This window comes from Typha latifolia, chromosome 1 (assembly GCF_019914945.1).
Source record: "Typha latifolia isolate L0001 chromosome 1, TyphaL0001v2, whole genome shotgun sequence".
In the NCBI taxonomy this organism is placed as follows: Eukaryota; Viridiplantae; Streptophyta; class Magnoliopsida; order Poales; family Typhaceae; genus Typha; species Typha latifolia.
This window is the reverse complement of record NC_133086.1, coordinates 23,025,765-23,049,999: the sequence shown is the minus strand read 5'-3', so window position 1 is coordinate 23,049,999 and position 24,235 is coordinate 23,025,765. Positions and strand designations below refer to the sequence as shown.

General features: G+C 37.6%; 2 protein-coding genes and 1 long non-coding RNA gene across 5 annotated transcripts; 2 read left to right on the top strand and 1 right to left on the bottom strand.

Annotated features, from left to right (window-relative positions):
- The first annotated feature begins 8,743 nt into the window (after positions 1–8,743).
- On the top strand, positions 8,744–15,308 carry LOC140801593 (E3 ubiquitin-protein ligase RGLG2-like). 3 transcript variants are annotated; one of them, XM_073156969.1, is made up of 12 exons: positions 8,744–8,879; positions 9,407–9,646; positions 11,699–11,783; positions 13,087–13,227; positions 13,335–13,448; positions 13,532–13,629; positions 13,825–13,904; positions 13,995–14,100; positions 14,183–14,310; positions 14,399–14,555; positions 14,739–14,795; positions 14,871–15,308. In XM_073156969.1, exons 2-12 carry the CDS (start codon positions 9,467–9,469, stop codon positions 14,949–14,951), a joined length of 1,227 nt encoding a protein of 408 aa, XP_073013070.1. In that variant the 5' UTR covers positions 8,744–8,879; positions 9,407–9,466; the 3' UTR covers positions 14,952–15,308. The 3 variants fall into 3 exon arrangements, with proteins under 3 accessions (XP_073013070.1, XP_073012912.1, XP_073012992.1); XM_073156811.1 differs by having other exon boundaries at positions 8,830–9,005; XM_073156891.1 differs by having other exon boundaries at positions 8,830–9,009.
- A 1,545-nt stretch (positions 15,309–16,853) lies between these two features.
- LOC140802244 (uncharacterized) lies at positions 16,854–19,397 on the top strand. Its single transcript, XR_012111617.1, has 3 exons — positions 16,854–16,987; positions 17,082–17,179; positions 19,262–19,397. It is a non-coding gene; the product is annotated as an uncharacterized lncRNA (long non-coding RNA).
- Positions 17,374–19,971, bottom strand: LOC140801424 (ATP-dependent 6-phosphofructokinase 2). Its single transcript, XM_073156581.1, has 2 exons — positions 19,267–19,971; positions 17,374–18,624 (listed from the first exon to the last, which is right to left on the bottom strand). Exons 1-2 carry the CDS (start codon positions 19,843–19,845, stop codon positions 17,803–17,805), a joined length of 1,401 nt encoding a protein of 466 aa, XP_073012682.1. The 5' UTR covers positions 19,846–19,971; the 3' UTR covers positions 17,374–17,802.
- Positions 19,972–24,235: the final 4,264 nt, after the last annotated feature.

The following is a 24,235-nucleotide window of genomic DNA, read 5'->3' as shown; positions in this document are numbered from 1 at the left end:
GAGGTTAATGCAAGTTTATGTGATTTTATTCTCTGGAGAATTTTGGTGTGAAACCATTTCTTAGGGTGGAGGTGTGAAACCCCATTTCTTCCCTTCTTATTTTCTTCTTTCATCTTTCTCCACCACGTTTTGCATCATTTTGATATCAGAGCGAAGGATCCTAGTTTATATATCTTTCCTAAACCTCTACCAAACTGTCTTTTTTTTTTCTCTCTCCAATATTTCCAATTTTTGAAATTTTTCCTCCCTAACTTGAAACCAACCCATTCAAATTAGCTCCAAATCCAAACCCATTAACCACCCAACTCAAATTCACTCACACCCCCATTAATCCAAACACTTCCAACTCAACTCAATCCCATTAAACCCATCAAACCTGAACCCAAAACCCATTAATCCAAAACCCAAAACCTGTTAAACTAAATCCTCAACCCGTTAGTCACCATCATCCCAACCTGTTACCTATCTTCATCCCCAACCTCCCCCTCACCTCACACCGAGCCCTAGCCAATTTCCCGTCGCTGTTGCCCCGACGCCGCCCCTGTTTTGCCTAGCCCCGACGACGCCACCCGACACCGTCGCTCCACCCAACGACGCCGCCCTAGTTCTGCCCCGCCCCGACGACACCACCTGACACCGTCTCTCCACCCAACGATGCCGCCTCGACACCATTGCTCCACGACGACACTACCTAGGCTTGTTTGCTCCACCCGATGATGGTGACACTGCATCGACGCCTCCCACCGACGACGCCGCTACTAGGGCTTCTCGACAGCGACGCCCACCTTCTCCACCTCGGACGACTACGTTCTTCACCGACGACGCCGTCCATTTTGACGCCTGCAGCCATCACTGACGACGCCGACGCCCGTGCCTTGATCTCCTGTGCCTCGTTTCTCGCTGTAGCTGACTGCGACCATCATCGCCGAACCGTCCGATCTCTCAAGAAGGGTGAAAAGAAAATAATTAAATTTCAATTCTTTTTTTTTTTAGATGATCAGGTACATGCTCTTTTCATCGTATTAAATATTTATGGGCCATTCTTTTCTAGTATCATTATCAGTTCCTGCTATCCACATATAGTGAGGGAGAGATTACATATAAGCCTTATATGCTTTAGTCCTGATATTAAGAGCTGAACTGTGCCGAATAGAATATTAGTATTATGTTAATTTTTGGAAAGAAATTTAAAAGGGTTTGGCATTTATTAAATGTGACTTTTGTTTAAAAACCATTAAATCTTGACATTAGTCTTTGAATCTCCTAAATAGAAAATCTAAATTCAATTAAGTATTCATTTTTAAGATCTTCTTGATTGCATAGCATATCATCTCATATCATTTATGTCAAGACATTTGTATTTGGATTAAATTTAGGAGACGTCTGCATTCCATTAGGTTAGAACATTATTTAATTTTGTTTAAATTAGCAAGCATAAAATAAAAAAAATAAAGCAATACTTAACTCATTCATTGCATATTAGTGTATGCCAACACGTAGAGGTAAGGCTTATCTCCTCAGTGATTCTAGTGAGTCCAGCAGTAGCACTATGGATCCCAAACTTATTAAGAAGCTCGATGATATTATGGGACAACTAGGTACCTTAGCTCAACAAGTCAGAGATATTCAGTATACTTTGCTTAGGTATCAACGGGTGATCGATGAACGACTACATAGGGTAGAAAGACCCCGTGAGCACATCGTTCCTCAAAATAATCACCGCCTTGACCTTGAACGTGGTGAATCTCCCACTCCTTTACCTGGTCAACACTCTCAAGGGAATGAGCAAAATCCTGATGAATGGTACCTTCGAAGCATTAAAATTGATGCTCCAATGTTTGATGGTTGTCTAGATCCGCAGTACTTCTTGGACTGGATCAAAGATATGGATCGTTACTTTAAATGGTATGATATGTCGGAAATCTGTAAGATCAAATTTGCTGCCATGAAATTGACTGGGAAAGCAAATCAATACTGGACCAACGTTGAGACTCTTCATGAGATTAGGGGTGAGCTTCCAATTGAAATGTGGGTTGACATAAAAATTAAGCTAAAATATAAATATCTCCTACCTTCTTATTACCCTAAACTTCTAGACAGATGGAATCGACTTACCCAAGGGAGTAAGTCAGCTAAGGATTACGTTGCAGCTTTTGATGAATTGATTGTTCGGTGTAGCGTGATCGAATCAGAAACCCCTATGCAAATCTTGTCCAGATTTAGGGTTGGCCTGCGCGAAGAATTGAGAAGTGAACTTTTTGCCCATAACATTGATACTTTGGAAAAGGCCTACAGCTTAGTTCAAGACTTAGAGGAGTCTAGACCTAACCACATCTCAAGAAATTACGAAACAAGACCTCAAATTCATAAATCCTCCACAAGTCCTCATCAAGCCAGATATACTAATCAATCTTTTAACCGATCTACCCCTAGCCCTTCACAATCAAGGTAGAATACAAGGGTAAGAGCGTTGAGAAAGACTTTTCTAAGGTTAATCCTCGAGTCAAATACTATAAGTGTCAAGGCTATGGACATGTTGCTGCAAATTGTGCGAGTCCGTATAAAATAAGTTTAATTGAGGAACTCTTCGAAGAAGACTCCGAACAAGACTTTGATGGATATGTTCACCATGTAGACGGTGAAGAAGGAGATTTTGAAGATAAAGAGGGAGAAACTACCCTAGGATGCCTGAGGCACATAGACTCCATAAGGTTACATGTTGTTAGATGTGCCCTCTCTCAACCTAAAGTCAATGATGATTGGAGGCGTAACTCTATTTTCCACACGTTCACAAAAATTGGAGGCAAAAATTATAAAGTAATTGTGAATAGTGGGAGCTGTATAAATGCCGTGTCCTCCACCATTATTTCAAAACTAAACCTGAGAGCGGTTTCCCATCCTAATCCTTACAAGGTTTCGTGGATCAATTCAACCACGCTAGAGATAAAAGAGCGTTATTTGGTTCCAATTGAATTCACGACTTATAAGGATAAAATCTGGTGCGATGTATTGACCATGGATGTGGGTCAAATTATCTTTGGAAGGCCTTGGCTATTTGATAATGATGTGCATATTTATGGTCGTTTAAATATCTGCATATTTGAACACGAGGATAAGAAGATCAAAATTCTTCCATCGCAGCCTAGAAGTGGTAAGATGGAAAAGAAGTCTGATCCCATCCACTCAGACAGTAAAGTCAGCTTGATTAGTGTGAGAAGCATTGAACGCGAGATGAGTAAAGGAATTCCTATTCTGATTCTTGCTGCTCGAGAAGTTCTGAACGAGTCTAGTGAATCGATTCCTTTTGAAGCCACTGCTGTGATTGAGGAATTCTCGGATGTCTTTCCAAAGGATCTCTTGGATGAATTGCCACCAATGAGGGATATTCAACATGCTATCGATTTCATCCTGGGTGCATCTCTTCCTAACTTACCTCATTACAGACTTAACCCAACTGAACATGCTGAACTCAAACGGTAAGTTGACAAGTTATTGAGAAAAGGCTTTTTGAAGAAAAGCCTAAGTCCTTGCGTAGTTCCTGCATTGTTAACGCCAAAGCAAGATGGAACCTGGCACATGTGCGTTGACAGCCGCGCTATTAATCGAATAACGGTAAAATACCATTTTTCCATTCCTCTTTTGGATGACATGCTGGACATGATGGCAGGGGCCATGATCTTTTCAAAGATAGATTTAAAAAGTGGCTATCACCAAATTCGTATACACCCTGGTGATGAATGGAAGATTGCGTTTAAAATAAAAGATGGGTTACATCAATGGATGGTTATGCCTTTTGGCTTGACTAATGCTCCGAATACTTTCATGAGAGTGATTATTCAAATATTACGACTTTTTATGGGACAAATTTTAGTCGTATACTTTGATGACATCCTTATCTATAGTCGATCTCGGAAGCAACATATAGATCATCTTCATCAAGTCTGCGCTGTCCTGAGGAGAGGGCAACTATATGCAAACCCATAGAAATATACCTTTCTGACAAACAAAGTTGTTTTCTTGGGTTTCATTGTTTCATCTAAAGAAGTGTCTGCTGACCCTGATAAGGTCAAAGCTATTAATGAATGGCCTGAACCCCGTACCATAAGAGATGTGAGAAGTTTTCATGGGCTCGCTACCTTCTATCGTGGGTTCATCAAGGGGTTTAGTACAATTATGGCTCCGATAACAGAATGCCTCAAGAAAGGTGAATTTGAGTGGTCAGCAGTGCCATTAAAGCTTTCACTAAAATCAAAAAGAAAATGGTGGAAGCCTTTGTCATGCGACTCCCCGATTTTACTAAAGTTTTTGAGGTCACTTGTGATGCTTCTGGAGTTGGTATAGGAGGAATCTTGAGCCAAGAAGGTCATCCGATTGCCTACTTTAGTGAAAAGCTGAATGAAACTAGACAATGGTATACCACTTACGATAAGGAATTTTATGCTGTGGTTCAATCTCTTCGCCACTTGAGATATTATTTGCTTCCTCAAGAATTCGTAATTTTCTCTGACCATGAAGCTCTTTGCTACCTCAACTCCCAGAAGAAGCTTAACACTAGACATGACAGGTGGGTTAAATTTCTCCAGGACTATACGTACACCTTGCGACACAAGTCTGGAGCAGACAACAAAGCGGCTGATGCACTGAGTCGTCGCATGATTCTTCTTTCAAGGATGAATGCAGAAGTAATAGGGTTTGATAAAATCAAAACTGATAATGAATCATGTTCGGATTTTTATGAAGTTTACAATTTATCAAGCAATGGAGCGACTCAAGAAATATATGGTTTCATCTTGCAAGATGGCTATCTATTTAAGTCTCGAAAGTTATGCATTCCCATCATTTCGTTAAGGGAATTTTTAATTTGGGAATTGCATGCTGGGGGTTTAGCTGGACATTTTGGGCATGTGAAAACTATTGAAGCTACGGAACATCGATTTTTCTAGACAAGCTTAAAGAGAGATGTTATGAGACTTATTAGTCGATGTCATGCATGTCAACTCGCTAAGCAGCAAAAGCAAAATACAGGATTCTACACGCCTTTACCTGTTCCTAATTGTCCTTGGCAAGATGTTAGTATGGACTTCGTACTTGGACTTCCAAAGACCATCCGAAAGCATGATTCCGTTCTTGTGGTGGTGGATCAATTTTCAAAGATGGCCCATTTTATACCCTATTCCTGAACTTTTGATACCTCTTGAGTTGCTAAAATCTATTTTGATGAAATCGTTAAGCTGCACGGGCTACCAAAAACTATTGTATCAGATAGGGATGTGAAATTCACTAGCTATTTTTAGAAAACCCTATGGCATAAAATGGGAACCAAGCTTCATTATTCAACCGCTTTTCACTTGCAAACTGACGGGCAAACTGAAGTAATCAATAGGAGCTTAGGTAACCTACTGAGAACTCTTGTCGGCGAGAATCTAAGAGACTGGGATCAAAAACTGCCAACTGCTGAATTTGCATATAATAATTTTGTTAATAGATCAATAGGTCTGAGTCCAACTGAGGTAGTATATTGTTATAAACCTAGACAACCTATAGATCTCATTCCTATGTCCCATTATCATAGGTTGTCTGAGTCTGTATCTGCATTCGCATCACATATTCATGACTTGCATAAAGAAATTAGTAACAAAATTGCTTAAAATAATACTAATTATAAAACTTGAGCTGATCTAAGAAGGAGATTCAAAGAATTTAATGTTGGAGACTTTGTGATGGTCCGGATACGTCCGGAACGGTTCCCACCTGGAACTGTCAAAAAGTTGCATGCACGAAGTGCCGAACCTTTTAAAATTCTCAAGAAAATTAATGATAATGCTTATGTTCTAGATCTCCCCAGTGATTTCGATAAAGGTCCAGATTTTACCCTAGATAACCCGCTAGATACTGAGCCTACCAGTGAGCCTGTTTATGAGAGACCCTCTTTACCTCAACTTCCCAATATTCTATCTAACACAGCAGACGAAATTGATAAAATTTTAGATGATGAGATTATTTCAACTAGAAAAGGTAAATCCCAACGGTATCTAGTATGTTGGAAAGAATGACCTACATCTGACGACACGTGGCTTGATCGTCACGATTTGGAGGTGCATCACTCTGATACCTTAGAACAGTATGAGAGCAACAGAGCAGCACACTCGATGGAGTCGACTTCTCTCCCACCTGGGGAGAATAATGCGGACATCACTGATAGGACACGATGACGTGACAGTTGATGATCCCTCCTATAGGGATCTGGTTCTGATTTTGATTTATTTAGGGTGTCCTTTGTTTATTTCCTATGTAGAGTATTTTTTGCTTAATTCTATTGTAGGTCTATATATAGATCCGTTATATTTTCTTTGGAGGTTAATGAAAGTTTATGTGATTTTATTCTCTCGAGAATTTTAGTGTGAAACCATTTCTTTGGGTGGAGGTGTGAAACCCCATTCCTTTCCTTCTTATTATTTTCTTCTTATTATTTTCTTCTTATTATTTTCTTCTTTCATCTTTCTCCACCACGTTTTGCATCAGAGGCATAGAAGGCAACAACTAAGGAAGTGTTTGTGGTTGCAGTAGATGCATGATGCTGGAGATGTAGCTTGTAGTTGAGAAGAAACCCAAAGACCTCATCCAAGGTGGGTTCCACTCCTGATCTGTTTTTCTCAGATGAGTTACATTTGCTTAATGAGTCACTTGGGTATTGAAAAATTTCTCAATTCTTGGTATAGTGACTCCTCATATGTTGTTGTACTGTAGTAGTTATATTCTAAATGTTGAATTGCCATGTGAGCTTTTAAGCTAGCAATAAGATTGTAACAAGTCTCAAAGACTTTTAAACCAAGTCTTTGAGACTTGTGCAGAATATTTTGAGATCTAATAAATTATCAATCAGTTATGTTGGTGCTCATTAATATTCTAACTTTCGAATAGTCTTATAATTGATGCTTAATTAATTCTACTTTTTTGAGTTTTTCTACAGCATTTTTATTTTTGATCTACAAAAGGTGCACGCACCCCTTGTTTGAATTATGGACCGTTTAATAAGTGCTAAAATGAAACTGTTAAACTAACAGTTCTGTGGGTTCTTTTCATTGCTCATCTTAGATTGTATATACTTGAGCTTGAACTGCATATATCTTTTACTCTCCTAATGTATTTATGTCATCACTCCTGTGACCATGTTTTTATATTCTTGTAAGGTATTGAGTATTTTTATCAACCCGTTTGCATCCTCTCCAATTCTTTTTACTGCTAAGATGGAGAAAATTGTTCTGACATATTACCATTTAATATTGTTATATAAAGTTAGTTATGTACAATACTTTCAGATATTGAAGTTCCCTAGAATTAGATTATTGAAATGAAGGTCTTAGTAATAATTCTCTGTAATAGACAGATACTAATCTTTGGAGCTATCTTTTTTATTTATTTTCTATTTTTTTATAGTATTTTAAGTTTTAAGGATGATTCAGATATATAAGCTTTATCTTTTAATAATCCATTAAGCTATTTGGTGTGATGATTAAGGTTTGCCTTACAGGATTTGATTTATAGTATACATATTACCAGAAAATATGTCATTACAAATAGTTTCTCTGGCATTTTAAAATTAGATACTAGTATTTTCTTTAGCTAATATAGTATTGTAATGCTATAGTTACGAATAATATTGCTATGATATACCAACAATGCCAAAGCAGAATAAACTAAGATATGCTTAACCCAAATATAATGTCATGCTCTTCTAAAAATGTTACAAAATATAGGACATATGTTGTATAGCTTATAGTCTTAAGAGATATAAAATACTCGTCATGTAGTTATTTTCATGTTCAACATGTTAAAATAGAACATTGTACCATTTTCAAATCTTCCTTATAGTTCAACATATCTTTCAACAATATATCTATCTGATAGTTTTTGCTACTGTAGTCGTTACTAGCAGGATGGTGGGCATCTCAATGTACCGTCAACTTGGTTGCATGTCAAGAAGATGGGGCAATCTTTAGGAATTCCGTCAATGTAAGCTGTGAAACAACCCGAAAGAGGTAAGTGCTCTACCCTGTTCTTACTATTTTATAGCAAAGCTGCGTTTAAAGCTTAAAGAGGAACAGAGTTTCACTTCACAAGCACCAAAAATTAATATGTCTGGCAATTATTAGCTTGCGAGCACCTTCTTCAAACCACACCAACGAGGTGCACTAGATCACTATTTATGTACATATACTATCGTGAATATTTGCTAGGTTTAGATCAGGGTAATCTACCACATTAATGAGGTACAACAGATCATTAGTTTTCAGGAGCCTTGTTTACTGGCAAAGCATGCAGGGCTTGAGCGTCTGCAAAGACACGAAATCTTGCCCATTTTGTAGTTCCTAACTTTTGGAGTAATACTGTCCAGAGAACTCTCTCTGTTGGGAGGAAACGTATCAGTATAGAAAACATCCATCTTTTCGTTATTTGGATACCTAACTATGGAACTGAACTGATCTGGCAGTATATCATGGGCTTCTAAGAACCCAAAAAATGTAAGGTTGATGCTTATTGGGTTACCTAATTATAAGACTTTTATATGGAATGTCCTTCCTATATATAATAGTAGTTATCCACTCTTTACATGGATGAATGACAGATGGGGGAATCCAGCCCAAACTTTTGTTTCTTTGCTAGCATGGTAGACATACCTCCAAAATCACCTTAACATTCCTTCACAGTTGACACCTTTGTGGAGCCCCCCCACGAATGAGTCCGTGGCTTGTGGTTTGGGATATCTGGGTGCGGAGAAAGTGGGTGCAGTCCAATCCGCTTAAGTCGCGGCTTTTGCTAAAAGCTCACGAGGCCACCTTCCACGAAGTTGTATTGCTGCGACGTTTCCTCTGTTATTGGTACACTCCCACTTTCCGTTCTAAATTTCAATAATTTCGTGCTTTTATTTGCAGATTAGAGAGGGGGATGTTTTTAAGGAAGTCGTCTCTTTTCCCGCATCGTAGTTATCAATCGAGGTCGAATTTGTGGGTATTTTTCCTTTTTTCTTGCAATCTATTATGCGCGTTTGTAAAGATTGTATCAATGTGGGTAGATGATAACGGTTCTTTTACTTGTGCATGTTTTACCTTATTGTTTCCATCATTTTTCGTTCGAGTATTGTTGGAATCGTTTCTCTCCCGTAGCTTTAACCTTTTTTATTTTTATTTTGCTCCATCAGCTTTATTTGTTGGGGGTTTTCCTGTGATAGTGATGGATTTTGTGCAATTGAATCATCTGACAGGGCTAAAGAAATTTTATATTTCTTTATCTTTTGTGAGATTTTGTGCTGTCTGATGTATGCTTTTGGTGAATTTCTCTGGCAAGGATTTCATGTTTGTGATTGTTGAAATCTAAGGTTGACTTATTCTGGTTTGGGCTTGGACAGAGGGTTTAATTTGGTGGCGGAAGATAATTATCCTTGGGAGGTTGTACTAGCAGTGTTGCAATGGGAGGAAAAAGTTCAAAATCTAGGAGTTTCAATCGCTATTCATACGATCACAGTTCCTCTTCACAAAGTAGCGCAAGGTACTCTCCTTATCCAGGGAACCATGTACAAGCTAGAACTGTAGATAGGGTGCAGAGGAAGTACTCAAAAATCGGTGATGACTACCACACTCTTGACCAGGTATGTCACCTTCATCTTAAATTGTGTCTTGCTTTATTCGTGATGTAAAGTTGTAAACTGCTTTGGGGAGCCCAAACTACACGTATCGAAGGCTTTTAAATTTCTAAAGAAAATGCTTTTAATTCCATTTGCATAGCCAAATCATTCATTTTGGGCAAATAGTTTATGTGTATATATTATCCAGATTCTTATTACTGAATGCATTGAATTCTATGTCCATAAATTATCTTCTAATGAAGATCAGATTTTTGTGAAATGCAAATATAAACTGCTTGCATACTTATAGTCTAAGGCTGCTAATGGTAGTTGTAATGGTAGTTGTTTTGTTGGAATATCATTTTCATCTTCCAAGTGGAAATTGAGAAGCAGTACTAATGTAGAAAAGCCTTCTAAATCAATCAGATATATAGTAAGAATATTATGGGAATTGAGGTACTTAATATTTCTTATAATTATCAAATTGCTAAAGAGAAAGGTCTTAGCATGATTGTTTTTTAGGTTAAAAAAAATCTATTGATACAGCAATGAGTAGGTCTTATTAAAGGCTTTATATAAGCTGCTGAAAGAGTTGAAGAATAAGTGATCTCATAGGGTTGCTCCCAAGTTTGAGCAAAGTGATAGAAAATGAAGAATAAGTGATCTCTTTATCCCCTCTTATTTGAGTCACTAATATGCATGCATTACTTGGTGGTGTGATGGTAGAGCTTACCTTTTTTGTCCAAGTGGTCGTGGATTCAGGTCTTAGAAACAACACCGTGCATATCTTCCCTCCCCATTCCTCATGTATGCGGGAGCCTTGCCCACTGGACGCCAATCTTTATTTGTGTCACTAACATGAAAATGGGATAAAGCGACATACAAACATTAAGAAAACGAGGATGTAAATTCGGCAAAGAGGGTATCTCTTCTATGGAGGATCCTCTAGTCTTATATATATATATATATATATGAGTATTTAGTAAATCGAATGCAAATATCTGATCTAAGAGGAATTTTTTATGGAAACAAGTCAATTATATGTGGCACATCGAATAGGCCAAGTGTAATAGTTACTTGGTGGATTTGCTTTTGATCCATCAAAGTTTGAGGAATTGCATACAACTTTCTGACTAGAAATTTGCACTCAATGCACAAGTTGTTGGATGACTGAGATATAATGGATTTCCTTGCAAAAGGTAATTTTGCATGAACTCTTTATAGTTAGTGTAAATTAATAGACATCCTTTTTTGGGGTCATCTGCTTGTTATATTCGACGTGAGGAACTCAATTAAGATGGATGTTGTAATTTTCCATTGTAGTGAGTTTGGAATGGCACTGAAAAATGGAAGAAGCTATGCATTAGCTCTCATGCTAATGCTGACAGAGATGTTGGGTTTATGTGATGATTGACATGTTATGAAATTGAAAGAATTTTCCCCTACTCCACTGTGCAATTGTTATTTACCTTGGGATCTGATCTGTTCTGTAGGATGACAGGTTTGGTTAAAGCTTCAGTAGTTGATGTAGCCTGTAACTTGAATTTTTTACTATCCTATTTCTGTTCTAGATTCCTGGAGAACAATTCTATTTGCAAATGAGTGATGCCCTTTTACCATCGACAAGGGGTACTATGTCAACTTCTTTATTTCACTGTAGATTATGTGGTTTATAAATCAGAAAAGAAGTATATTACTGCTGAAACTAGCCTAATAAGTAATAACTACTCTTGTTAAAGATAGATGGAAGAACAAGGGAGGTAGTTCTTTTCTTTAGTGATTTATTTGCTGACATATTTCCTTGAAGTATATAGCAAAGATATCAAGGATCTTAACCTAATAACTTCTCTTGTGAAAGATGGGAGCAGAAGAACTTTATTGTACTAAAGAATAACTTTTCTCTAGATTTTCCTAGTGTGGATAAGTAATTTATTACTTCTGTCAACTTGGTTCTGACTGGAGGAACTATATATAACTACACAAAACAATTGTTTTTTGTATTCCTTCTTTTCCCTAGCTGCTGTGATATACAATTTTTTTTTGGTTTATATGTTTTCAATTTCTCTGGCAAAGTAGGTAACAGATGCGCTTGCACAAGCTGGTCTTGAATCTTCGAATCTGATAGTTGGAATTGATTTCACCAAGAGCAATGAATGGACAGGTTTCACTTTTATCTGAACTTTTCATAGTACAATTTTTTCAGTCTTATTATCTTCTAGGGCCATCCTGCAATTTTGCAATCATAGGCAAAGCTGAAGATAACTTAGATTTTAATTCTTGTTGTTCGAGCGGTATGACTAACAGGAAATATTAGTCACTTTTAATTGTGAAGGTCCTCCTCATACAGTTGCATATTAAATTGCTGAACTGATCTAGGATGTAGAAGAATAAATTACATAATGTTTATTTTTTTAAATCTTGCACAATTTGAGATTTAGAATCAAGGATGATCATGCCACAGACACGGCCTACGCAGACTATGGACCGGCACGGCACGGCACGGCAAAATGCGACACTTTGCCGACCTGTTGCGAGAGAGGGGGGGGGGGACAGAGAGAGAGAGATAGGAGGAAGACTACTCGCTCATCTTCACTCTTCAACCTCGTTGTCACCGCTAACCATCGACCTTGTTGTCGCCTATTGTTCACGTGCCGGAGATTGTTGATGAAGCACTGCTCGCATCTGCAACTTAAAGTGTTTTTATTCAACCTGCCCACTTGACCGCCAGAGCTCTTCTTCCTCCTTGAGCTAAGGCATCGACAATCTTCAGCATGCCAAGGATGGACGGCGATGAAAAGCTTGACGGCTACTTTAGACGACGAGCGGATTGCTGCTTGGAGAGGTGATATGTGGCACCCCAGGTGACATGTGGCACCTCTTGTGCCACATGCCGGTGCGCTGTCGGCACAACTGTGCCGATCGGCACGACTATCGTTGTCTAGAAAAACCTATTAGCTTCCTCCATGGTCTCTATCTTTTTGATTTTGCTCAAGATTTATTAACCTTTTAGGATTACACTCCACAATGTAGTTGCTTCCCATCAATATGGGGTTATTCTCAGTAGTCAATACTGAATAATATACAGGTTAAATTCTTACATTATTTTACTGCTTGGTTCTTGGAGGGCATCTTATCTGCGAAATTTGTGTTATCATCCACGTGTTTGAAATCAGGAGTTAATTAATTTCACCTCATAGATCTATTCTTTATAATGACTTGTTTTTATGTACCAAAAACCATACTCTCACTGTTGCTAATTTATTTAATCATTGGCCTCAACATATATTTTCTCCTACTAAATATTGCTAGAATTTTGCTTTGAGAGCTATTCATCATAAAACAAGTTGAAATTTCTATTTCTCTGGATCATTGAACAAAGAAGAAATGTTTTTTTACTAAGTTTTTCAGGTATGCATCTTTCCAACTATTGGAATATCTATATATTGTTTCCTGATTGCCATCAGGTAAAGTTTCTTTCAACCGGCGGAGTTTGCATGCCATAGGAAACACTCCAAATCCCTATGAGCAGGCTCTATCAATTATAGGAAGGACACTTGCTAAGTTTGATGATGATAACCTGATTCCTTGCTTTGGATTTGGTGACGGTCAGTGATATTGTACTTTTTATGAAAAGTCATGCTCCTAGCATGTATAATTTATCAATAGTTATGAAGAAATAACCAGGACACTATCATTCTTTCCTACATTGCAGCATCTACACATGATCAGGAGGTATTTAGTTTTTATCCTGATAACCGACCTTGTGATGGCTTTGAAGAAGCATTAGAAAGATACAGAGAAATAGTCCCACATCTTCGGTTGGCTGGTTAGTGTGATGTTTATGTTTCATTTTCAAAACTCAACTCCTTGATCATGTTCTGCATTTCACTTTTAAAACCTTCATGGCAGGTCCAACTTCTTTTGCACCAATTATTGAGACGGCCACTGGGATTGTGGATAACAGTGGTGGTCAATATCATGTCCTTCTTATAATAGCAGATGGACAGGTCTGTCAGTCAATATCTTTCCCATCCTTTCAGCTCCTTTTCTCTCTATACATGTACAGTGATATTATCTGTCACATCTGATTATTTGTGGTGTTGGGGTGCTTTTCCTTCGTCACCCAGTTCTTATGGTGGTATGTCTACAAGAAAGTTATTGTTTTCACTTGCTGATAATCCTCCTTGTACAAATCAACCTAGGTAACACGCAGTGCTGACACAGATCATGGCCAGTTAAGTCCGCAAGAGCGGGTCACAGTAGAAGCCATTGTCAAAGCAAGGTTAACTGTAAAATTTGTATGACGATGGTTTGTTTTGTTGCTTATATATTATTGGTCTCAAATTTCTAATTTATTTACCTACTGCTTCAGTGATTACCCATTGTCAATTGTTTTGGTTGGAGTTGGTGATGGACCCTGGGACATGATGAGACAATTTGATGACAACATACCTTCCAGGGCATTTGATAATTTTCAGGTTACATACTGAAAAATAATTGTGTTAATTAAACTTATCATGTATGTGAAAGGAAATAACTGTTTGCATTGCTGCTATGTAGTTTGTGAATTTTACGGAGATCATGTCGAAAAGTATCCCCACCAGCAAAAAGGAAACTGACTTTGCTCTTTCAGCATTGATGGAAATCCCATCACAGTACAAGGCTACAATGGACCTCCAAATTCTCGGGTATGATAGTTCCACATCCACATTTTACATGGTTGATGTGAAGGATTCTTTTGGCCATTTTGAGCATCCTCATCTCCTTATTTTGTAGTAAACGAAGAGGAATACCAGCAAGGATTTGTCTCCCTCCACCAATTAAGAGCCATTATTCAAGTTCAAAACATTCACAATCAAGCAGCTTTGACCAAGGACAAGTTAATAAAAATGCTTCTTCAGCTCCATCAGAGAGTTCTCTAGAAGATCGTCAGGTAATATATTGCCAACTGTTGAAAGGTGAAACCTTGGTAAGATGCTTTTAGTTTCTAATTGCAGTGACTCATTGGACAATGACGTTATGCCATTCCCATAAAGTGTACAGCATTTTTAACTTTCATTAGAATATATATTTCTGCGACATGTGGAACTCAACTTTAAAACATACTGCATTCCAGATCTGTCCCATTTGCTTGTGGCAAGCGAAGAATCTAGCTTTTGGGTGTGGACATCAGGTATGACTATACACATCACTACTTCTATGCCCAAAATATTTTAAGTATTACATCTGAAAATGCCTACATCTGCAGACTTGCTCTGAATGTGGGAAGGATTTGAAGGTCTGCCCTATTTGCCAAAGCCAGATAACCACTAGGATAAGACTCTATTGATGCCAAGCTGTGTGTTGCTCACTAAACCCTGAGCTATGGGTTGTGTGTAGTATATCATATGACGTTTCAAAGATATCCTGCAAAATTCTCGCTTAATAGTGCCAACCTCCCGCACGCCTACAGTTTAAAAGGGATGCTGCTCAACGGCAACATTCAGTATAAACTAACTTTTAGGGTGGTTCAAAATGTAGATAGTAGTTTTTTTTGTCCTACCAGTTGTGCTGCTAATATATGAAGTTTCCCACAATTGTTACAAGGAAACTAGACTCCATTCTCTTTGGGTTTTGTAATTAATTTTGTCAATATTTCTAACCATCGGTATAAGTTGGTTAGTATATATGCCTGTTTTGTTTCTTAGATATGTTTCACCTTTGATATTTCGTTATTTTTACTCATTAAAGCATAAGTATAAGATGAATGCACGTGAATACGTGAAAACAGGTATGAACTTTTTTTTGATGTTAAGTACTTTCTATTGTATTATTACCTCAGACTCCTACCGCTTTTTTTTTTTGATATTGACGTTCTTTTTCTTTTTGTAATTTTTTTGTTATTGATATTATCGTTGTTTTTTTTTAATCTGTTCTCAAGCTGTCTTACATATTTGCAGTTTCTTTAACACATTGCTTGATCACTGCAATGATCACTTCTTGTGTTCTTTAATATCCTATTTCTTTTGTCTCTAGTCAGGACTCATCTCATTCAGACTGCCATTGACCATATACTAACTTCCTTTTGCATGGCTGGATCCGTCAGTTCACCTTTGTTCTCAAGGTGGGCTACCATTTCTTTGTTATCCACTGACAGACTCATCCTGAATCAATGATCATCAGGATATTATAATCGCCTAGCAAAGAACGCAGATATGCTTCATCATATGTTAAAAAAGAAGTATTCTTGAGAAGGTTTTCTGAACATAAGCAAAGAATGCAGATATGCTTCATCATATGTGAAGAAAGAAGTAAGTATTCTTGAGAAGGCTTTCTGAACATAAGCTGAGGAGGAACTTTCTTCTTTCTCTTCTTTGCTTTTTGGCTGGCAGGGTTCTTCACTTCAAAATAAAATAAAAAATAAAAAAAGGAGAAACTTTTGACGAATACAACCTCAATTGAAATTTCAGAGGGATGATGAAACGAAGTACAGAGGAAATTAAATAAAAATAGATTTTTCATAGAGAGGAAAAGGATATGAAATCTGTCTTACATTTTGGTTGGGCGGAGTTACTTCACCATTAGCATGAATGCATCATTGTGAGGGAGGTACCAATCAGTCCACTATACTGTGTCATAATATTATTATAGTTGCGCATTGTCCCTGGAGTAAACTGTTTGCTGCTCGAGAAGGGATTGCTGTTACAACTCGACGAGAAAGAAGCATAAGCAAATTCATTGACAATTGTTCGTTGAATACTTCATCCAGTTAAGTTGGTGGCTTCACCTTTTCAACTTTTTACGGAGGCGTAGATGGTGCTGCCTATCCGCAGATCAGTGATCTGTAGTTGTGGCAAAGCTGCTATGAGTCGGAAAAAGGTGAGCAGTAGCCGAGGATAGTAGACTCCAAGGCACAGAAGCCTATATTTCAATATCGAGGAGTATATTTAGCACTTGATTTATGCTGCAAAGTTCTCTACGCTTTGTAGGATCGGCAGGTATTTCTTGTATCAGTTTGCATACAGATATCAATTAGTCTCAGGTTGACTGTAAGAATTCCTACTTTATATTATTTTCGTTATAATGATCAAATGATCATTATGACACGAACAGTAATTTATTCACTAAAGCTCACAATTTTTTTTTTCTTGTCTGACAGGCGATAGCATCAATAGCACAAGTTAAAGGAAGCACCGCCAACTAATCTCTGCTCTAGAAACGTTCTGTCAGAGTTCTCTCTACTGTTACCTAATTTACATACAAAACAACCATATGAATTGAATTGCATCCTTATATGTTACAGAAGACCCAGCTCTAACAGTGATATCATATTTACACAGGCAATCAAATGAGAAAGCATGTCAGAACATGACAAATTACCAGCGGGCAAGACTTAAATGCTGCATATATACTTTGTTATTATAAGCACAACTACACCAGAAACATATTTACTCATATAGATCTTTGTACATTGCTGCAGATGGTTTTGCCTTGAATAGAGATGATCTATTATGATGCCTCCCAAGACTACTTGAACAACTCGGCCAAATTGAACTGCTCATAAATCCGTTCCTCAAGGTAACATTTTACACGGTAGCTGTTATAAATAGAATTCAAGTACTATGTTTGTTTCTATGAGGTGCAAAGACACATGCACAATCACCATATATTTCTTTTATGCAATCGAACAATAAGCTATCAACAAATATCCATCGAGGAAATAGAACTTAAAACTTTGCTTAACACGCAAAAGATGAATACACAGGAAATAGTAGAGTTTGATATGTTTACACTTTATTGATAATTGTACTAAACCTTCACAACTTACACTCTAATAAAATATTTAATACATCAATTCATTCAGAGCAAATCATGATAATCTCTACTTATACCAGAAATAGAGTCAGCATACCAGTACTGCCATTATTTGGTTTCAGGAAAGTGTCCAAACAAATCCATAAGAAAACATTATTAGATTAGATTCTGCTTTTAGATGAGCAACCTTTTTTTTTTTTTTTGAAAGTAAATTATGAGAACAATCAAATAACATTTTGACAAGATATATCCATAAGGTAGAACAGATGCCTTCTTTTCAACTTGTTTTGGCCTTGAAGCTTTACCCAAGTAGCAGTGTTATTAAGGAGAAGTATGTTTTCAGGGCATTAGAACTCTCCCCCATGTTTCTAGCAGCTTGCTTACCTTTAGGTCCTCTGGAAGTCCGGTTGGTTTGTGACCGATCTGACCCATGCCCATTTGTGATCTTTTGTATCCACTTTATTTTTTGCCACGGCAACCTCCTCCACCGGTATATACCCATAATTACCGTTTATTGGACCAGATACAAATCCTGTGTGCCCTGCCATGACTCCATGGATAGCTGAATGTGCTAATAGGGTACAATACAAGTTATCGGTTGCATTTGCTGGAACTGCTCGAATCATATATGTGGGATCAATATACTTCACTGTGAATAACTCCCCAGCATGGTCTCTTTCCCACCATTTCTTCAGCTCAGACTTTAACCATGCTCCAACATCAAGGAAAACAGGGTTGCCTGACTCGTCCCGTTCTTGCTTCTGTGCTTCGGTTCTAGGTATCATACTCTGACCTGCTCCTTCAGCTACCACAATCACTGCATTCCCATTCTGCTTAAGCCTTTGATCGAGGAACTCAAATAAACCGCCCTTGCCCTCCAAGTAGAAATCATTCTCAGGGATCAAACAGCAGTCCACATCACGGCTGCTTAGAGTCGCATGCAGAGCAATGTGGCCTGTGCTCCTGCCCATAAGTTTGACTAGCCCAATTCCATTCACAGCACTTTCAGCCTCCACATGTGCTGCATTGATTGCCTGCTGAGCCATTTCCACAGCAGTTTGGAAACCGAATGACCTGTCTATGATGCCGATGTCATTGTCAACAGTTTTTGGGATGCCAGTGATGGACACATTTAATTTGCGTCGTTCAATCTCTTTAAAGATCTTTACAATACCTCTCATGGTTCCATCACCACCAATTGCATAGACCTGCAAATTCACCAAAAAAGAACCAAGGACAAGGCATCCACTTTCATAACATGAAGACCCCAAAATATCACTAGAATAATGAGTAGACAATGTTAAGCTATACAATGTGATGTCCTAGGAAGATGAACTAAAACTTACATACTAATCTTGATATGCTTGACTAAGAGAGATCATAAGCAGCATAGTCAGATACTTTGTTTATCATTGCTAAGTTATGCCATCCATTTATCAGTTGTACACTCATAATTTTCTTTATCAGCATTCCTCTTTGCTTATATACTTTGTTGTTTACAAGCATCTTCCACAAGTTTTATACTCGTAAATTCTTAAATCAGCATTCCCCATTGCTAAGTTATGCCATTGTTTTAGCATCACATGCATCTTCCATCAGTTGTATATTCATAATTTTCTTTATCAGCGTTCCTCTTTGCCTATACTAATTCAATAGTACATGCATATAACCAACCTGTCATCATCCTAAATTAACCAAAATTAAAATCGTCAATATATGAGTAAAGATAAATTAACAGAATGAGAACTAAAGATCACGATATCATCAACATCAGACATTCTTTAAATAGACAAATCTCCATTAAAAAGGAACTAAATTTTTTTTTACTTCCTTTCCATCACCAAGAGTACCTGATTATACCCTCGCTGCTCGATGGCATCAACAATCTTCTCCAGATCGAATCCGCCCCTGGACGTCGCGAGGACGGTCCCACCCCTCTTGTGCCAATTGTGCACCATCTTGGGATCCAATCTAATCGGCTCATCGGAGTAGAATCCCCTGTACCCGGACGTCACCCCAAAGATATCGCGCACACCGTAGAGTTCCCAGAGCCCTACCACGAGCTCCCTTATCACGGTGTTCATCCCCGGGCACAGCCCCCCGCACGTGACGATCGCTGCCCTCACCGCCGTCGGATCGAATCGGACGGTCCGCCGCGGCCCGGCGCGGTGGTAGGCGAGGAGGCGGGCGGTGGCGGTGGGCGAGGATGTGGGGGATGTGGTGGAGAGGTCGAAGGCGATGTGGCCGAGGATGATGTCGGAGTCGGATATGTAGAAGCCGGAGGAGGGGTGGTAGAAGGGGATGGTGTCGATGGGGTTGGGGAGGGCGGTCAGTTCACCGTCGAGGTAGTCGGAGATGTGTGGTAGGGGTTGCAGGGTGAAGGGTGGTAGGGTGAAGCCACCGGCGGTGACGGGAGCGGAGTAGTCCATGGTGAAGAGAAAGAGAGAGCTGACTGGAAAGGTGGGTTTTTTTTTTTCTTTCTTTTATATAAAATGATGGTTAGGAAGAGAGAGGGGGAGGAGGTGGCGAAGTTGGAGACTGGCAAGGTTCGAGGTAAGCTATGGAGGAGCCACGTAGCGGAGAAAGATGTAATTGAAGAGAGTTTTGCCAAATGGAGGGTTCTTACTGGTTATCAGGGGATGAATAAAGCTAATCTTAAAGCATATGTTTATGCTTAGACATAATAGCGTGAATGCTCCGTATTTCTACTGTTCAATAATATCGCGTCCCTCTCATAACATGAGGTAATAAATAATATATCACAGATGCTACTAAAATGCCACAAAAGCTTTGCATTGTCCCTTTACAAAATTTCTTCTTCTTTTTGCATGTAATTAGGTTTTAATTAAATTGGATTAGCTAAGATTCTGTTTAGATATGTGATATTTTTTAATGAGTGCAAAAGTAAATGTCGTGCCATTATTTATTCATTTCAGTGGCGTCGAGGAATCAATCACTCTAGTTTTCTTACAGGAAATAGCATTACCAAAATCAAAGTTCTGGTACGCATTCCGATGACCACTATAAAAATGATTTGAATTTTACTGCCTTTTTTTCTCTTCAAGTAATTCGCGTAACTAGCCTGAATTAATGGTGGTTCAAATGAGAGTATTGGTCAGTTATTCGTTATATTAGCTTACGACCTTTGATGATAAACTAAGAAAATACCAAGATAAAGAATCAAAATATTAAACTTATTTATAAAAAATTTTAGACTAAAATTTTGAATTGAATTAAGTTCTAAGTTTTATGTTAAATTCTTATGATAAAATTCGAGTTTGGTCGGATCGACTCACAGAGACATTGAGCTTGATGGATTAAGTCTATTTATCTTTTAATTAGTTCATGATATTAAATTCTTAAGACAAATCTAGTTAAATTATATAAGCTCATAAGACCAGTCTAATTAAGTCATGTAAGTTTTTAAGATAAATCTTAATTCGAGTCGTATATGTTTCTGGGGCTAGTTCTAGTATTATTTAATGAATGGGCATATTATATTCTTAACCAAATATATTATGACGAAATTATAATATAACATCACCAAATATATAACAATCATGATCAACTGATAATAGTCTCAACAGTAATGATATATAATGTATGCCAACCACTCAATAATCATATATGTTAGAATCAGATATAATCAACAAATCTCTCATTATCATAGTCATTTGTCTCAACTTTGAATATCATTTACCATGCTAGACTACGGTAATCAGCCCCAAACTCAATACCTGTCCTTCTATCATGCCACAAACTCAAAGTATGCCATACCATACGCTAAGGGTATATCTAAAGATAATCATACCCTATCATACGCTAAGGGTATATCTAAAGATAATCATACTAAACATAATGCGTATACATAATATGTGATATATCATAATATAGAAAAACTCTTTAGGATGTAAGACTACTCACAATAACTTTAGTTACCAAATAACCATCTTCACGTTTGCTACACCAATAATCAGTCCTCGTTAGAAAAGTCCACAAAATCTTAAATATGGAGTTTGGGATTTAAAATTATTAATGACATACAATGTTAGTATTTTCACTAATTATAATTAATTCGACTAAAAGATAATTTCTCCTTGTAATTATATATTATTAATTCATCCTAAATATCTTATTTGATTTATAATCGACATTTCAATATCATCCTATTAGTAATTACTATGTTTGTTTTATTATTTATTAATTGTATGTATATAATGAAGTCATTATCCAAAGTTTAGGGATCTGTCTATTATTCCATTCACATTAATATTTATTAGATTATTACAAATATATATATATATATATATATATGTACATGCAGACTTATTTGGATTTAAAACATACTAACTTAATTTACAATATTATATATATATAATATCTAATATATTGTTACTTAGAATCAACTAGATTAATCTCTATAGTAATTATATCTAACTAAACAGAATATAAAAATTATATTATATGTATTATATGTATTTGCTAATCATGGCATCACTAAATTAATTTATGTAATAACTATAATTTAGATTAGCTACAATAATTAAATAACTAATTATCATAAATTAAAACAAAAAGATAAACCTCTTACTGCTAAACAGTTCTAGGCTCGGGCTTACAGGTGAGGAGGAAGAAGAACAGTGAAGAATAGGAAGAAAAAGAAGAAAAAAAGGAGGAGAGAGAGGAAGGAGAGAGAAAGGGGAGGGGGAGTTGGGCCAAAGGAGAGAGGAATGACCGCCGGTGGCCACTCAGCGGTCGGCCTCTCATCGGCGGCTCGGATTTCCGACGACCCCGAGCTTGATAATGAAAGAGAAAGAGAAGGTTAGAGAGAGAGAGAAAGGATGGGGGAGGGAAGCTCACCAACAAGAGAGTGTCGACATCGGCTTTCCTGACGGTTTGAGGCTCACAACGATGGAGTGGCCGGTGGGCTCAGCCACCTCCACGTGTCATCGTGACGTAGACCGGTGGGGTGCGTGGCACCTCCAATGCAGCCCATGAATGCAAGCATGCTGAGCACAAGGTCGGCCACGGTGTGGCCGGTTGCATCCGGCCCAGCTATTCTCATTTATTTTTAATTTTTTTGCTACTTTAGTTATTATATTTTTCTTCTCCCCCTGCCCCCACCCCTCTAATAAAAATTTCGACCCTAAAATTTACGGACCTCTAAATAATTATGGATATTTGGATTGTATCTCGTTCTTACACTTCCATGATGCCTCTTCTACTATATGGTTTGTCCATAAAACTTTTACTAAAGGTATAACCTTGGTTCGAAGTACCTTATCACTCCTAGCAAGGGCTTTCACTGGCTGCTCTTTATATGATAGATTTTGTTGAAGCTGAATTTATTCATAATGAATGACATGCGAAGGATCTAGTATGTACTTTCTTAATACTGATGTGCTGTAGATTGAGAGCTTGAATGTTTTGTTTATTTGTCATGGACTAGGACATCGATCTTTATTGGCTGCATAACCATGAAGCTTGTAGCAATTGTCTTTCCAATGACCATCTCTGCCACAGTACCTCGACATTTTCTATCAAAAGGTTGATTAGAACTATTGCGATCTTCAACCACATCAGTTTAGAAGGTGAATAAGCCTTTGTATTTCTTCTTGATGAATAATAGAGAATACCTTGCTACAATTGGAAGATGATCCATGGCGAGAATTTGGCTGATGAAGGAATAAGAATCATTGAGGCCCATTAAATATTAAAACACATTCAATATCCTGCAAACAGCTACTTCTGTGCACCATAAGTATAGTTTGGTAAGGAACATAAAATAGTTAATTCATCCCAATAGGCCTTGATAATACTATAGTAAACAGCTACAGTCATAGAATCTTGATGCAAATTAGAGATATCAAGCTTTAAATTAAAATATACGTGGATTGTTGCTATGGAGAAATCTCCCTTCATGATCTAGCCATACTTCTCATAGTATATTGCAGTAGATAAGTCTTTTAGCGAGAGATTTGTCTATTGAATTCAACAACTATGAAAGAACCATGTCATTGCATTGCTCACATAATTGAACAATAATTTACCTCATCAGTTGGTTTTGGGAGAGAGCCATCAACAAACTCGAGTTTATTTTTTGGCATTTAATGTTATTTTCATGGAACTTTTTCATGTGGAATAATTTTTTGCATTAAGTGGGATGGGGACAAGTATGACTCCCGGATGATATGCAGAATGAAGAAAATATAGAGATGAGACATCACTAATTAATTGTGATATTGGATTCGTCGTTGGATTAGTAATTGAAGACCGATCGCCAGACTTTGGAGACTCTACCAGGGATGGGGACAAGTATGACTCCCGGATGATATGCAGAATGAAGAAAATATAGAGATGAGACATCACTAATTAATTGTGATATTGGATTCGTCGTTGGATTAGTAATTGAAGACCGATCGTCCTTTGATACTATGTTAAAAATTAAAACACATGAGTCAGAAGAAGAGCAAAAAGGATTACTCTCTTTGATATATCATCATAGCCATGGTTACATATTTTATATAGCTACATGGATAAGTTAAACATGAAAAGAGAATATCGTCTGATATGTCAAGTAAATTATAGTCCTGACCGAATAATAATTTTCATATGATAGTCAATCTTCAAGATATTATAGTCAATCATAACAAAGTACTATGACTCAATGACGGCCAAGTGCCAACCACTTCCTCTGAATCTAATCCTTGTGGCCCTGAAATGCCACTGGGCGTAGCTGGGTTCTTTTTATGAAGGACAAAGATCATTCGTAAGAACAAAATTGATATCTTTGACTACTATTGACTTAATTATGACCCA

Excerpts from the sequence above, each read along its gene's own strand:
- LOC140801593 (XM_073156969.1), top strand. The coding sequence starts at position 9,467 with ATGGGAGGAAAAAGTTCAAAATCTAGGAGTTTCAATCGCTATTCATAC. Across the intron at positions 13,630-13,824 it reads TTATAATAGCAGATGGACAG|GTAACACGCAGTGCTGACAC; the intron begins GTCTGTCAGTCA and ends AAATCAACCTAG. Across the intron at positions 14,556-14,738 it reads GTTCTCTAGAAGATCGTCAG|ATCTGTCCCATTTGCTTGTG; the intron begins GTAATATATTGC and ends ACTGCATTCCAG.
- LOC140801424 (XM_073156581.1), bottom strand. The coding sequence starts at position 19,845 with ATGGACTACTCCGCTCCCGTCACCGCCGGTGGCTTCACCCTACCACCC. Across the intron at positions 18,625-19,266 it reads AGCAGCGAGGGTATAATCAG|GTCTATGCAATTGGTGGTGA; the intron begins GTACTCTTGGTG and ends GTGAATTTGCAG.